At 45.3% G+C, this 15,723-nt stretch overlaps 2 protein-coding genes across 2 annotated transcripts in view; one reads left to right on the forward strand and one right to left on the reverse strand.

Annotated features, from left to right (window-relative positions):
- Rab1a (RAB1A, member RAS oncogene family) overlaps positions 1-1,060 on the forward strand; it is a 28,822-nt gene extending 27,762 nt beyond the window's left edge. The window contains exon 6 of the mRNA XM_005070395.4: positions 255-1,060. Coding sequence (XP_005070452.2) covers positions 255-452 — 198 coding nt within the window. The 3' untranslated portion in view covers positions 453-1,060. The remainder of the gene's footprint in view (positions 1-254) is intronic.
- A 1,682-nt stretch (positions 1,061-2,742) lies between these two features.
- Cep68 (centrosomal protein 68) overlaps positions 2,743-15,723 on the reverse strand; it is a 29,811-nt gene continuing 16,830 nt past the window's right edge. Inside the window, exons 3-7 of the mRNA XM_013113606.3 lie at positions 13,994-15,499; positions 13,216-13,338; positions 10,937-11,033; positions 5,891-6,067; positions 2,743-4,981 (exon numbers count right to left, since the gene is read on the reverse strand). Of these exons, the coding sequence (XP_012969060.1) occupies positions 5,895-6,067; positions 10,937-11,033; positions 13,216-13,338; positions 13,994-15,499 (1,899 nt within the window). The 3' untranslated portion in view covers positions 2,743-4,981; positions 5,891-5,894. The remainder of the gene's footprint in view (positions 4,982-5,890; positions 6,068-10,936; positions 11,034-13,215; positions 13,339-13,993; positions 15,500-15,723) is intronic.

Consider the following 15,723-nt stretch of genomic DNA (forward strand, 5'->3'; position numbering starts at 1 on the left):
TCACTGTAGACCAGACTGCAACTCATAGAGATCCTCCTGCCTCTTCCTCCTGAGTGCTTAGAGTAAAGGCGTGCGCCACCACCGTCTGGTGAGGTTTGATTTTCAAATTGACTTTTAATTATGGGGGTAGGAGTCATACAGTGGCTAAGCCTTTAGAAGCCAGTGAATTTGTCCTTCATTCCCATTTCAGTGAGCATTAACAAAGCAAGCTAGAAAGATTTCCCAGTGTTCATTGTTCCTCATTACTCTCTCAGGAATTTGCAGATTCCCTTGGAATTCCATTTTTGGAAACCAGTGCTAAGAATGCAACGAATGTAGAACAGTCTTTCATGACGATGGCAGCTGAGATTAAAAAGCGAATGGGCCCTGGAGCAACGGCTGGCGGTGCAGAGAAGTCCAATGTTAAAATCCAGAGCACTCCAGTCAAGCAGTCAGGTGGAGGTTGCTGCTAAAATTTGCCTCCGTCCTTTTCTCACAGCAATGAATTCGCAATCTGAACCCAAGTGAAAAACAAAATTGCCTGAATTGTACTGTATGTAGCTGCACTACAACAGATTCTTACCGTTTCCACAAGGTCAGAGATTGTAAATGGTCAATACTGACTTTTTTTTTTATTCCCTTGACTCAAGACAGCTAACTTCATTTTCAGAACTGTTTTAAACCTTTGTGTGCTGGTTTATAAAATAATGTGTGTAATCCTTGTTGCTTTCCTGATATCAGATTGTTTCCCGTGGTTGGTTAGAATATATTTTGTTTTGTTTATATTGGCATGTTTAGATGTTGGGTTTAGTCTTCTGAAGATGAAGTTCAGCCATTTTGTATCAAACAGCACAACCAGTGTCTGTCAATTTCCATGCATAAAGTTTAGTGAGACGTTATATGTAAGATCTGATTTGCTAGTTCTTCCTTGTAGAGTTATAAATGGAAAGATTACACTATCTGATTAATAGTTTCTTCATACTCTGCATATAATTTGTGGCTGCAGAATATTGTAATTTGTTGCACACTATGTAACAAAACTGAAGATATGTTTAATAAATATTGTACTTATTGGAAGTAATATCAAACTGTATGGTGATAAGTATTGTTTTAATTCTTATGGTTAAAGGGAAATAGAGATTTGCATTATACTCAACAGCCAATTTGTGTGTGCAACAAGGGCACTGTAGACCTATCTAATAGCACAGCATCCAGTATTTGCTTTCTAGTAATAGACCTGCTAAGTAACCCAGAGAAGCTTCTGTGCTGTGTAGACTGAACCAGATTCACTTGTCCAAGGAGCTGAGACTGTATGGAACAAGTTTAGAATGTATGCTTCCTAACGCTTCATCTCCAGCTCTAAAACGGTTGTCTGAAGTGACTCCACTTGACTTTGTTCACCATCTGCGGTAGAGGTGGAAGCAGCACATGCTCCCTAGGCAGTGATCTGTAACATGTGCCGGTGCTCCCTCACGCGCTGTCAGATGCCGCACACACCCCAGTCCGCCCCACCTCACCCACAGCCCGTTTTTTTGGGGATTTTTTTTTTCTTTTGGAGACAGGGTTTCTCTGTGTAGTCCTGGCTGTCCTGGGACTTGCTCTGTGGACCAGACTGGCCTCGAACTCAGGGATCCACCTGTCTCTGCCTCCAAGTGCTAGGATTAAAGGCATGCACTACCATGCCTGCTTTTTCTTTTTGCTTTTCTTTTTTGAGACAGGGTCTCACTATGTAACCCTGGCTGGCCTGTAACTTAGTGTGTACAGCAGGCTAGCCCCTCAGAGATCTACCTACCTTTTCCTCCCAAATGGTGGGATTAAAGGCATGTACCATACCAAGACTGCAACGTTTTTTGAGACAGTGTCTCATGTAGCTCAAGAGGCCTCAAATTCACTTGTAACCAAGGATGGCCTTGAACTCCTGATCCTCCTGCCTCCCCTTCCAGTTGTCAACCTTTTATTCTTTCCAATTATATAACTCATGTTGGAGGAGAGGTTAAGCATTAGAATAGAAAGCAGGAAATGTTGATTCCCCTAACTGTAGAAATTATATCCCCCCCCAAATTAACCGAAAACATGAATGATAGATGGGAATGATGAGAGAAATAATATATTTATTTCGGTGAAATTTTTGCATGTGTGAAAGTTTTGTTAACTGGGACTTTCAAGGTCCTAGACTTTGCTTTTGTCTCACTGTGGGAAACTAATAAATCTCTTTGGGACACTAGCATTTAAGGTGACAGGTCAGAGATCGGTTCTTTTGGTTTAAGCAGCAGCCAAACATTCTTTAATTGGGGGCTTAGGATGTTGCTGCTGACAACACATTTTATTATGGGTTCTTTAATGATAAAATATTAAACTAAAAGTAAGCCAAAAATTACAGGTTTCTTTATTTTTCACTAAACAGACGATTGAAATACATGGTACAAAAATAAGTGGTAAGATTATTGTAAAATGAAAATGGACAGACTATTCAATTTAATTTTCCATCTATGAGAATTTCACAATAAAATCATAGTTTACTTTGTATTATAGATGTGCTTGTTGGGTCTGTTCATCCTTATATAAGATAAGGCAACTGGGAATTCCTGAATTCACCCGTAATTTATGGGTCAATACAGTCACTGTTGGGTTTTTTCCTTGTCAATACAAAGGGAGAAAGTTCAAAGTTTTTCTATAATAACTAAATGATACAAGAACAATATAAGACAAAGTGATGCCATGCACTTTAATTTTACAACAAAAATTGTTCAAACTGTTGGCTTATTCTTTGTTAGCAGAAAACATTTATTTATAATATAAACATTTACAGACTTTGTACAATTCTAGTGTTCTTTCTCTACTGGCTGCAAGATTAGAGGGCATACAACACCATTTCAGCATACTTCAATTCACTATTTGCTTTTATCTGTGTGCCAATAAATGCAGTTTTGGGGGAAAAACATAACCCATTTTTCAAGTATAAACATTTCAAGACTATTGGGGGCTCTAATTTTTCACATAATAAAGAAATAACCACATTAAAAATAAAAAGTACACAGTAACCTGAATCATATGAAGAACATTCTGCTCAGTGGTCATCATTGGGAATCCTTACTGACCAGTGCCCTGGGCTCATGCTAACTTCCTGTGCTTACATGGGTAGATGTTCCCTCAAGCACATTTTTGGCTATCAGCATATCTTACACCACCACTCCTCTTCTGGGTTCCATTTAAGTTTCAGAACAGCCCTATCTTTGAAGTCTCTTTGTTTTAGGCTAGAGCTTACCTGTAGACCCACATGACATGGCTGAGATGTTACTTTATTGTGAACTCAAATGAACTTTAAGGAACCATGTATACATTTTAACATGTCCGTGTGAATCTACCCTGGTCACATCTGCACAGGGAAAAGTGGCATCATACCAGGCTGAAGACATTTCAGCTCAAAGTTCTTAACACACAGCAGAAGATATAATTAACATTTGTGTTGCCATTTCTAAGTGGCATTCACAGCCAAGGTGACAGTTTATACTCTTTAGTTACAAAAATGTTTCTTTTTGTTACAAAGAGGATGAACAAAAGCAAAAGCATGGACGTCTTCCGCGAGTAGTACTTTGTTGGGAAACAGTATATTCCAAAATAGACACTGTCAGTTGAAGCTGGTTGTAATTACATATTAAGAGACCATTCAGTTGGTGCCGCTGGATAGCTCTTTTCTCTAAGGTTCTGCCATCTTCAGTTTCTATGCTTTTATGATTTTCATGCCTGTCAAATGGGCTTAATTTTTGAGGGTTGATCTAACATTGATGGGAGGGCAATTTAAAGCACAGCAAGAGACAAAAGTGAAAGCACATTGTTTACCATGTACAGTGTAAGAAACAAGCTTGACTTAGAGATGGAAGACTCAAAGGTTTAATACGGATCACACCAATAAACATTATGGTATGCCATATTGTGTAGCAGCAGGCATGTGAAAATACTTTACTTTATGTATAGCTTACCAAGGAGCTAATTTTTTTCTCATTCTATATCCCTGGCTAGCCTGGAACTCTTAATACAGACCAGGTTGGCCTCAAACTCAAAAAAAAATCCTCTCAGGTGCTAGGATTAAAGTGTACCACCATGTTTGTCTAAGCAACTAATCTTGTAAAGCGTGTTGTTGTTTAAGCTGAAATCCCCATCTCTGATACAATCACTTTGCTTCAAAAGCTGTAACTGATACTCTGAACAACTGACCCATGTATTTTTCTCTTTTCTTCCCGACTCCCATGAAAAAAGAATGTCCCTTTTTTCATCCGCACAGACTGCTTTAGTTTCTGTAAGGACCAGACTGTGTGGCTGTGCCCACCCCTTCCTTTGACTAGTCTTCCAGGGGAAAGAGTGCCCAGAGGTAAGCAAACACTTGAGTCTTGGCTCCGTCCCCTTTCAGAAGCACGACACAGGCCTCCAGCTCCCTGATCATAAAAGGTAAGGAAGAAGGTGGAGACCGACCACTAAAGATGGCACCTCAGCCATGTTGTCTACTGCCTTGTTCTCCTGTGGCAGACTAAGGGCTAACAGGTCTGCTATCTGAGAATCTTCAGAGCTTACAAAACTCAAGTCTCAACCTCGTGAAAAGATCCACAGTTTTGGCCACTAACCCCTTCATTCTAGAGCCCCTGTGCACCTGAAAATCCCAAGTACTTGGAACCATCTTGAACAGCTTCCTGTAAATGGCCTCAATGTTTTATCTGCTGGTTTTTAAACAGAAGGGGAACATGAGACCCTGGTATTCTATAATCCCAGTATCTTAGAAATCCTAGTATTTTATCAAAATTGTAAAGCCACATATTGTTGTTAGAGAAGCACCAAAAGGAAAAGCCTGTCTGGAGGGACTCGCTGATGAGAAAAGCAAGCCAAGAGCCCTTCAGAGATGGCTCAGGCTCCTCAAAGCAGCAGGGGGCAGGCTCCCAGCCTTAACTGTCAAATGGCTCTTTCTGAGTCAACTCAGATGACGAGGACTCCATCTCTGCTAGGATGACACCTGGAAGAGAAAGCATCAAGGGTTACAGGCGTGCTGTCACGAAGAAACGTCAACGCTGCCACATCTGCCCACATTGCTCTGATGCAGACACGAGCCCCCATTTACTCTTGTTATTTTTTAAAGACGTCTTGGTATGTAGCCCAGGCTGGCTTCTATCTTTGAATTTTCTTGCTGAGATTACAGGTCTGTCCCCGGCCCCCCACTGGAGTCTGCTTTTTACATGTTTCCAGCATGTGCTCACTGATACATCTTCATTGACATTTTTTTAAAGGGGAAGTTCTAGAAGTACAGTAGAATAAAGTGCTAGGTAGCAGAGGTTCTAGGACCGGCCTCTCTTTCCTGTCATTCTTTCCCAGTTTGGCTTTCTAAGAGGGAAGATGAAAGTTGTACTTAACAAGTAGTATTTTTTAAGTATAGGATATGCCATCCCTAGTCTTTGGGGAGGATGTGGTATGAGAGATTTGCAAAGATCCTTCATAGGAAGGGAGTAGGGTAAAGAGCTGGCAGTTACTGGATTTTGTAGATGTTTGAGTCATCAAATTTGCTTGGAGCCAAGGGCTAACTGAGCTGGGTGAGAAGATCCCCAGCCCCAAAGTGGAGAAGTGTACTCGAGGGAAAGAGCACTGTCAAGAGTGACTGCTGGAGGGTGAACAGTGGTAAAGGAACACACAAATGGGAATGTGGGGAGTTCCTCAGCAAGCACAAGAATCCACGGACCCAAAGTGAGTTCCACCACAGGAAGACCCATGATCCCGCCAAGGGCAGTGATTCCTTCAGCACTACACTTGTTTGCAATGACTATTAATCACCCCACCCCAGCATTTAAGAAGTGATGTTTACTAGCGCAGCCCTGTGTCCTAGTGAGCAGTCACCGGGCAGCAGGTTCTCTTCTTAGGCTTTCCTACTTACTCAGTTAAAGTCCTTCACGTGGGCGTTCTTTAGTAGCTGCTGCTGGCCTACTGTCAGGGATGAGGGTGCAGCCAGCCAGCATGTCCAGAGAGGCTAAGATAGAGTCGTAAAGGTGATCTGCGTGGCCCTCCAGCTCACCAGACTGCTTTGCGATCTTCCCAAGGACATCCTTTAAAACTAATGGTCAAGTCATAAAAAGATACGGAAATGTGCTCAGACAGGATTATACAGTTCATAGTGCCTCCTTCCCTACCCCAACAGGGTCTCGTGTAGCTCAGACTGACCTCTAACCTGCTTTCTAGCTGAATATGACCTTGAACTTTTGTACACACCATTACACTGCTTTATGCAGTTCTGGGGACCAAATCCAAGGTTTCGTGCAAGCTAGGCAAGCACCACCAACTGCGCTGCACCCCAGTCCACCTTCCCTCTTCTTTTGAACAGTGATGATGTGAGCGTTAGGTAACGCATTGGGAAAGCTTACTGATCTGGGGGAGGGGGGCATAGGGAATCTGGCCAGAACTGGAGCAGTGGTGTGAGTGTGAATAGCTAAGCTCACTCTCAGACGTCAGAATGAGAAGGGGTATGCATGTTAGGGTCAGAGTGCGCGAATGGCAGGCACAGACGCTGCTCGCTTCCTGCACTTTATCAGCTGTGTGAAATGCTCCCTAGCTTCCTGCCATAGGGCAGCATCTGCCAGCAGAGGATAAGAAAGGGGAAGCCTTTGTTCTGCACACAATTTGTGCGGGAAGGGAAGGGAGGAGGGGAGGGGAGGGGAGGCTGGCTGTGTTGAGGTCAGCAGCCCCTTAGGGAGCCACATGAGGGCTAAGTGCTGTCCTAACAACTCTTGATCGAGCTGGTGCCAGCGGAATGCAGTTAAGGTGACTGAGCCACACACTTCAGTAAACAGGTCGTGGAAGAAAGGCTAGAAAGGGGAACTAAGCATGTTTTCCTGGTGTGAGTTTTTTGTGTTGCTTTCATTTAACACACACATATTGGGCCTCATTTGCCTTAATTCCTATGGGTTCCAGTCATGTGACTCAAGCAGTTTAAGACAAAATGTCAGCCTGTGTTTATGTAACTAGGTCAAAGTGCTTTGGGGGGTCCTGACAGAGGGGCCTCTTGGTGGTAGTTAAGCCAGTCACACTCTACGAATGCAGGCTCTGAAAAGGCAGTGGGCTGAGCTACAGACAGGATGCTGCTTCTGGGAGGAGGGAGTACGCAGGGTGAAGGGGAACTTGAGACTTGAACAAAACAGCTCAGTGCTCCAGTTATTCCAGGCAGAGGACCGGCAGTTAGAGCACTAAGCTGAAGGAGCCTCTCTGGCTGATAAAACACCCGAGTCTTTCCCAGAGTAGGACAAAGTGAGTGTTAGTGGATTTATTTCCAATTGAAAGTCAGGACAGTTTTAGGAGACCTTCTATTAAGCATGACCTCCACGAAAAGAACTGTACTGAGCTCTCCCTTCTTGGGCCAGCAGCTGGAAGCTTCTTCAGCCCCATCCTAAGTGTTTGGTAAAACACCAGCACAGGCAGAAGCTGTAAAGCTTGCTGTACCAAGTTCCTGCCCCAGTATAAAACCTGAAACTTGAGGCTGGTAAGACGGCTAGGGTTTAAGGCATTTACTACACAAGCCTGGCAACCTCAGTCCAGGCTTTAAAACCCACGTAAGGACAGGAGAGAACTAACTCACAAGGTTACCACCTGACCTCCATACATAAGGTAAGGGGCACGGACACAGATGGACACACACACACACACACACACACACCATTCATATACTCAATAAAACAAACCGTTCAGGTTTAGCCACAAACACCTAAAGATTCTGTCAGACAACATAGAAGGATTAATACAGGCCTTCAGAGAAGGGGAGGGGGCAAAGGGCTCACCATCACACTGCTGGAGTTCACTTTCCCCAGGGTACAATTGATAATGGAAATATTTTAGGGGCACTGTGGGGACGTACGAGTTTTTGTGCTGCAAAACATCTTACAATGCATGTGAACCCCTACAACAAAGAGTTAGGCAGCTCTCTATGGCAGTGGCACCAAGCCTGAAAACTTGTTTTGTAATCCTTGTCCAGTAGGTAGGTACCTGGTCATCACCTTACACAAGGCTCAACATGGCTATGTTTCTACCATTTGATTCCCCTGTAAATGCTACCTCTCTGAAACTGCAGCATAATATCACCGGGCTCTTCAAATAGTAGCCATCAGTTCTAAGTTAGAAATACGCTTGAAGTTCTCACGCTTTGCTAAATTTGGAACCTATCCTGCAAATGGGTTTGAGTCTGGTTTGTATACAATGGCAACCCTGTCCTCCCATTAGCTTAACTCTTTTTGTTCTGTTATTGCTTTTGAACAGGGTTTCTCTAATGTAGCCCTAGCCATCTTGGAACTCCCTCTGTAGAGCAGGCTGGCCTCAAATTCAGAGACGTGCCTGCTTCTGCCTCCCAAGAACTGGGCTTAAAGACAATGTGCCACTCTGCCCAGCTTCAGTTTAACTCTTAAAAGATTTTTTTTTATTCTTTGTCAATTTCACATAACGTATTCTGATCATACAATCCCCATTCCTTCCCCTAATAAATTGAGTCCTTTTACCCAGTCTGTCCCTGAAAACAGACTGTTCACACCCAGTCTGATCTCCAACTTTCTGAGTTCTGGGTAGTAGCAGACTGGGCAGTAACTGTCTATAGCCGATTCGATTGATGCTTGAAACCCTCCCCTAAAGTAGAATTTTGGGAAACCTGCCAGTTAAACTTGAGCTAGATAGGAAATCTGAGGGTTTGCACTGGCTACCCTACCAACAGCTAAGGACTGCCAGGTCAAATTCTGGATCCGAGGGCCAGTGAGCAAACCCGAGGAGCTGATTGGGAGAACCAGTTCCGGGAAGCTGCCCTCACACACACCTGAACTCACATAACGCACACTTACTTACCCGGAGCACCACCCAAGTTTTGAAAAAGCAAAGGCACACATTTCTTGGGGCTAGCAAAACAGCTCAGAGGAGAAAAGTGCTTGCTGTGTAACCATGACAACCCCATTTGACACTCAGAAGCTGTGTAAAAACGTTGAAAACGTGTTCAGCAACATGGCAGGCAGAGGGGAGGAACCCAGGGGAAGCATGCCTATGCCACTGCATCAAAAACAAGGTGAAGGGCCTCACATGCTACATAAAATAATGTTTACTTCTATGCCCACAGCACTCCCAGGGCTGGAGGGTCAGGAGGGACAGTGATACAGGGAACCAGCACCTGTTCTTTGTGGAGCTCTCTTAGGCAGTGTGCATGTTTTCCTGCAGCAGAAGAGCAAATCTCTTGCTAAGTTTGAAACCTGAAGCATAAGGCTGGAGATGCAGCTCAGTGGTAGCGTCTATCTCGCATCTTCCAGGCCCTGGATTTGATATCTCAGCTGTGGATTCAAATGAACAAAGGACCAAAACAACACTCAAGGCTGGAGAGATGGATAAGAACTCTTACAGTCTTGGAGAATGCCCAGGTTTGGTTCCTAACATCTACTTGGAAGTTCACAATAACATTTTTTGGGTTTCTTGTTTTTGGTTCTTTTTTGTTTTGTTTTTCGAGACAGGGTTTCTCTATGTAGCTTTGGAGACTGTCCTGGCACTCACTCTGTAGACCAGCCCAGCCTCGAACTCGCAGAGATCCACCTGCCTTTGCCTCCCAAGTGCTGGGATTAAAGGCATGTGCCACCACCACCCGGCTCACAATAACCTTTTAACTCCAGTTCTAGGGGATCCAACTCTCTTCTGACCTCCACATGTTCTTGCATGCGTATGGTGCACGCATGTGCGCGCATACACACACACACTTAAAAACAAAACACTTCATGCAAACATACACAGCTATGCAGGGAGCTGGAGGTGCCTCATGATTAGGGTCACATATGGCTGGGTCTTCCAGAGGACCTGAGTGCTTGTGTTAGACTGCTCACATCCAGATGTAGTTGAGGCCATCTAATGTCCTGGCCTCTAAGAGCACCTGTTCTCATATTCATTACTTTCATACAGATACACATGTAATTAAAAAATAAAATCAATCTTTTTTTAAAAGGGCCTCACACCGGTTGGTGGTGGCGTACACCTTTATTCCCAGCACTCTGGAGACAGAGCTAGGCAGATCTCTGAGTTCAAGGCTAGCCTGCTCTACCTAGTGAATTCCAGAAGAGTCAGGGCTACATAGTGAGACCATGTCTCAAAAATCAAACATGCAAGAAGCACTATAGGGCCATCGAGACAGCGCAGCACAGAAGTCCTTTAAGGTAAAGTCTGGTGACCTGACTTGGATCTCTGAAACCCACATAATATATAGGAATTCAAATAAACACAGCAGTGTGACCAGGAGTTAGGAGACCATGTCTCACAAAATCAAATTGCAGGCTCAAGCCTGTAATTCCAGAACTCAAGGCAGAGGCAAGAGAATCTGTGCAGGTACAAGCTGACGAGTCAGAGCTATACAGGGAAACTCAAAAACGAAGCAATAACAAGCAAACACAACAACTATTAGTGTTACTATTAACAGCCATCTGATAAAAAAGAATGGATGAATGACTTAGATACCTCAGAAGAGGATATTAAGACCAACAAACCTATGAAAAAGGTTCAGTATTATTAATCATGAAGTAAACTACATTGACATGTAATCTTCAGTTAAATGGCCCGTATGAAATAGACAAAATGACAGCCAGGATGACAGAAAAGGGAGCTCTCATACACTGCTGGTGGGAAGCAGTATGGAGGTCTTCACAAGACTAGATATGGCAGCAGGGCCTGGGAATCCAAGCTACACCTGCCTCTTCACTGTGCTCCAGTCACGCCTGCGGATGGCATGGAAGTGGCATGGGAAATGGGAGCAACCTGAAAATCGCTGCTCTTCCTCTTTAGTTCTAAGGTGACTAACTCAGACTTGAATTCCTAAGGGCAGCTCTTAACACACTCTGTGAAAAGGCAGGGACATCTGTGTCACACGGGACCCACAGAGAAGTACACGATGTGTCAATAAACAACAACACAGCTCTTGGTTACCCACCTGGGGTGTTCTCCATCAGGCACTGAAGAAGAGTCTCCCCCTTCTCCAAGACGCTTTCTGTCAGGGACTGGTGTTTGTCTATGTCTTTCTTAAATTGCTTAAGACATCAGGAGAGAAAAGTTTCAATACTATTGCTTGTGAAAGTTGTCTAGAATGAACATGACTTCCCTAAATGGAAGACAGCCACCATGCGGTTAAGAGTCCCTCAGTAGACTTATCTAATGGCAGCTTCTTTGAGTCCATGGAAATACATTCACTGGTTTTGTTTGCTTGTTAAGACAGTCTTGATTTAGCCCAGGCTGGTCTACAGAGTCGTCCTTCTTACCCTCCCCAGTGCTAGGATTATAACCCTGTGCCATCAAGTCCAGCTGAACAGAAGAGTTTTCCCCCAAAGAGGCGGCTCTTGGACAGGCTGGACATTTTGTGCACTACTTTATGGTGGTCTCTAACTCAGGTATAAACACCATAACTAACTATAACTTTATAACTTAGAGTAAACACTGTAGGTAAGAACTACAAGCAGCAGTTTGTCACTACGCTGACCATGCAAACCTGTGGCCCCCACCTGTGGCCTCTATAGCAACACCTTGGCATCAGGGAAGCTGCTATTTTCCCAGAAAGGCACTCCAAGCAGGGTATTCCTCATAGCTACAAAGCATCGTTGCTGTTAAGAGCAGTCCTAGCTGCCCTAAACTCACTATGTAAACTGGGCTGGCCACAAACTCCTTGAGTTATGAATGCTTCTGTCTCCTGAGTGCTCAGATTAAAGGCATGTACCACCATAGTCAGCTGCAGCTAATTTTTAAAAATCTTTCTTTAGCCAGTAAGAGCCTATAAAATTGAACCCATGCATGCCATGGGGCAGACCTCACTGCTTGGTACTCTGAGAGAACTAACTTTACTCTTGGATTTGTTCTTCTGCCCTCAGTATTCCTTTGCCCCCTAACTTTTTTCTCCTCCTGTGCTCTAGGGAGTTTAGATGTTGCCTCAACCCCACTTTGTCAAGATGAAATGCAAGTACAGGCAGGGATGAGTGATGGTTAAACTGTGAGCATACATAGATCCGAGCACTTAAGTCTCCGTCTAAGCAAGAGCCAAGAGAGCTCACTCGTAAGTTATGTTCCATTCTGAGGAAGGGGTCAGCAGTGTCATTTCACTGACAGCTGTGCACACACTAGCGGCCTAAGCGTGACTAATGTGCAGGGATAACTCCTGACTCAATTCCTAGCTGTCTATAATGCAAGGTGGTTATAGCTGGCTACCTGGAAGTGGACTCAAGAGGGGGCTCTGAGGGCTCAAGTGGAGAATGGAGTAAACCTATTTACACTTGTTCAGCTGGGCCAGGAGAGGCTACTGACATAAGTCAAATAGAGCAATTCCTCTCCCTGGGACTTCCCTGGGCACTTTCTGATTGAACAGAAGAACCTTCAGGTACAGCCTTCCTGCCATGGAGGGACAGCTGGCTAGCCCAGGCTAGATTTTAGTAGATTGCAAGACAGAAAACAAAGGCCTCCCGTCCAGGTGAGCTGAGTCAGAGCTTGGTGGTCAATCTCACTCTCTTCTGCTGACTCGGTGTTAGGTTACATGGTCAGATCTAGGTTCCCCCTTCCCTGCCAGGCTAGTAGCAGGCCTGCGCCACAAACACTGCCACCATGTGATCAACGTCAGCCAAGTTTACCTGAGGTAGCAGTTACAGGAATTACTCTCCATTTCAATGTGCTTTTATCTGGTATCGTTAACTAAAATTCATAGGTGTGAAATAACAGCCCTTAAAAACAAGCAGACATAAAATAAAATCCTAAGTCCCCATAGACACAAACCGGTGTCAGATTTGGGGTTAAATCTGACTTAAATCTGGCTTATCACACGGCTTCAGCTGAGTTCCATAAACACCAATACAGTCCAGAACAACTCTAGTGACATTCACGTGTCTGCACTGCCCCCTGTGGCAGGCACTACATAGCTGTGCTGCATATCGGACTTAACTGTCATACATGACTACGGTCTGTAAATTCCAGGCCTATAGTTCTAACTCTGAGACATCTGCCAAAGTACCATGCAAATCCCTCAAAAGTATTTCTGGTTCAAGACAAATAAATTTTCCTCTATCTGGCCTGGGAGTTCAAAATTTAGACTTTGAAAAAGGCATCTTGATTAGATTTATTCAGATAAAATAGTCAACTGAGCTACAAGATTCCAGTTACTTGAGATTTTATTTTGTAAGTGATTTAACCACAATCTCATGGGTGAGCAAGCCAGGAGCCAGGACCACACATTACCCGGTAAAGCTGCAGAGAAGACTTGAGACCTGTGAGAGAGGACCCGGGGGGAGCACCGAGATCAGCAACGTCTGTGACAGAGTACAGCCAGCAGATCAGCTCCTCCAGCTGGCAGCAAAATGTCTGTGGAGACAAGAACACATGGGGGCCGGACAGAGCTCAGTGAGGAAGTCTGCTGCCGTGCTCAGGACCCAGCACCACAAAACAAAGTCCACAGGGCACCTGAGAGTGCTGCTGTTTACCTCGTCCAAAGGCTAAAAATAGCAGCATTTTGGCACACAGATATCTTTCTAGAGTTTCCTCACAGGGTCATGACTTCAGACTTCCCCACCAGGACAATGACTGCCATACTGGTTGTGTCTTCCCTCAGTCAGATGTGACATCTGAAACAGCAGACTCAGAATACACAGTCCTGACAGTGAGAAGGGCGCTATGGAGGGGCAGGGACAATGAGCTGCCCACAAGGGCGAGCTTGCTAGCCAGCCAGTTCTTGGATCTGAACTTCCTATTCTAAAAAGCTGTTACGTGACGAATGAGTGAATTAGAACCACCTGAGCCACAGTGAAACAGTGTACCAACTTCGTATCACCAAGGCACACATAACATTGGTATTATATGTTACCTAACTTCTCTGCCATTTTCTTACAGCCATTAAAGGAGAACACCACCTGTATTTTCTGTATTTTGGGGGCATGTGTTTGGGGTACTGAGACATGCTGTTGGTGGGCTGGGGAAGGAACACTTATTCCAGAAGCTTCTCCTTGTTGAACATCTTTACCTGCACACATTGCATCAGCGACGCTTTCTCCTGCCCTCTGTTCCTGGGTCGCTTCTCTCCAGCAACTGGCTCTGAGAATGGCCACCTGTCTGATGCGGCTTGCAAGGAGGGGTGAGTTTTCAGCAGTTCAGAAGAGACCCTGAGGGCCTGACTGCTCACCTTACTACTCTTGTCTGTGGAGTTCTTGGGATGGATAGAGTCGATGAAGCAGGGGTTCTGGACCACAGGCCCTTGGGAGGCAGCACCAGAAGGATGCTGCCTTTGGCTGGAGTCCAGCGTGGGGGAAGCTGGCCCATCACTGTCTGAGACGATCAGTGAACTGTGTTCCTCAGCAGCCCCAGCGGGTAGGTTCACAAAGGTGGGTAAGACACCTAAGTAGGACATCAGACTAGAAACCGGAGTCAGCCTCGTGGGCAGGGCAAGGTACTCATCATCGCTTTCCAGCTCCTCTTCCGATGTCCACCCAGGCTTCACACAGGCAGGATGCCCAACATTCCGGCAAGCTCTCTTCTCCCTCTCCAGTCTGGGAAAGGGCGGTGCCCTCTCCTTCATCCTCAGCTGTGGGGAGCCCGCACTGAGGTTTTTGCCCATAGGCAGATAGTCCTTTGTGTCCCTCAGGGCTGCCTCTCTGTTCTCACAAGAAGCATCCTCAGTGCCTGGGGCTCTAGGGGTTGATGCAAGCTGGCTCCAAGATGGCAGGCTTATGCCATCCTGTTTCTGGGATACTCCCAAGGGCCAATGCTTAAGGTATGGCTCCCTGGCTCCAGAAGATGGCAGGGTAGGTACTTCTGCTGATAAGCAATTGTGGGAGACGTTAGTGGGTGACTTCAGAGTACTTGCTGGGGAGACAGAGAAACTGTCCAGATCTACACCTGAGTCCTGCATGACAGGGTCAGTCAGCACATGACTCTCAAATTGCTTTGGGAGCGGAGGCCCAGGCCTCAGTGGGTAAGTGTAGTCAAGCAGATCTTCATATTCTTTATTTGGGTTCCAGAGTGGGGAGTGGCGGTCAGGAGAGGGAGGCAGAGAATTTGGCAGCACACAGGCCCAGTACTCTGCCTGAAAGGAGAGTTGTCTCTTACCCAGGCTAGTAGCATCACCACCAGGGGCCACAGGCTGTGGTGACCACAGGGGCTGAGGCCCTGTCCCCACCACTGAGGGGGCTCCCTGGGGTACAATCTTCTCCTGAGAGGAGACCTTGGCAAAGGAGCTACTCTGAGGCTCTGCCTTCTCTTGGTGGTCCTGGAGACTGCTGTCCATGAAGGAGGCAGAGAAGCTTCTGCTAGAGAGCTGAGGAGCCCCTGGGCTCACCGTGAACTTCCACTGAGACAGGAGAGGGAGCCCTGAGATGGGAGGCTGCTGGCTGAGGCCTAGCACCTGAGGAGAATCAACTGGGGACTGGTTGTCTTCACTGGCAGCATCATGTCCTGAGCAAACAGTTACCGTTCCGAGGACTTTAACCCTCTGAAATAGGTCCTGGGAGGCAGGAAGCTTGCTTTCCTCCATCTATAATAGCAAGGGGGAAAAGGCACTGAGGTGAAAAGAAACAAACTTTTTTTCTTTCTTTTTTAAAGAACAGCTTTCTTCTTTAAGGTTGAGGGAGGAGAGTAGGAGGGTTATCAATGAAAACAAAGTAGGTCTAAGGATCCTATGTTAAAACTACTACTTAGTATACTTATCTAACAAAACAAAATAAGCAAACAAACAAACAAGGAAAGAAAGGAAGAGAG

The sequence above is a fragment of the Mesocricetus auratus genome, unplaced genomic scaffold (assembly GCF_017639785.1).
Source record: "Mesocricetus auratus isolate SY011 unplaced genomic scaffold, BCM_Maur_2.0 Super-Scaffold_100029, whole genome shotgun sequence".
Lineage (NCBI taxonomy): Eukaryota > Metazoa > Chordata > Mammalia > Rodentia > Cricetidae > Mesocricetus > Mesocricetus auratus.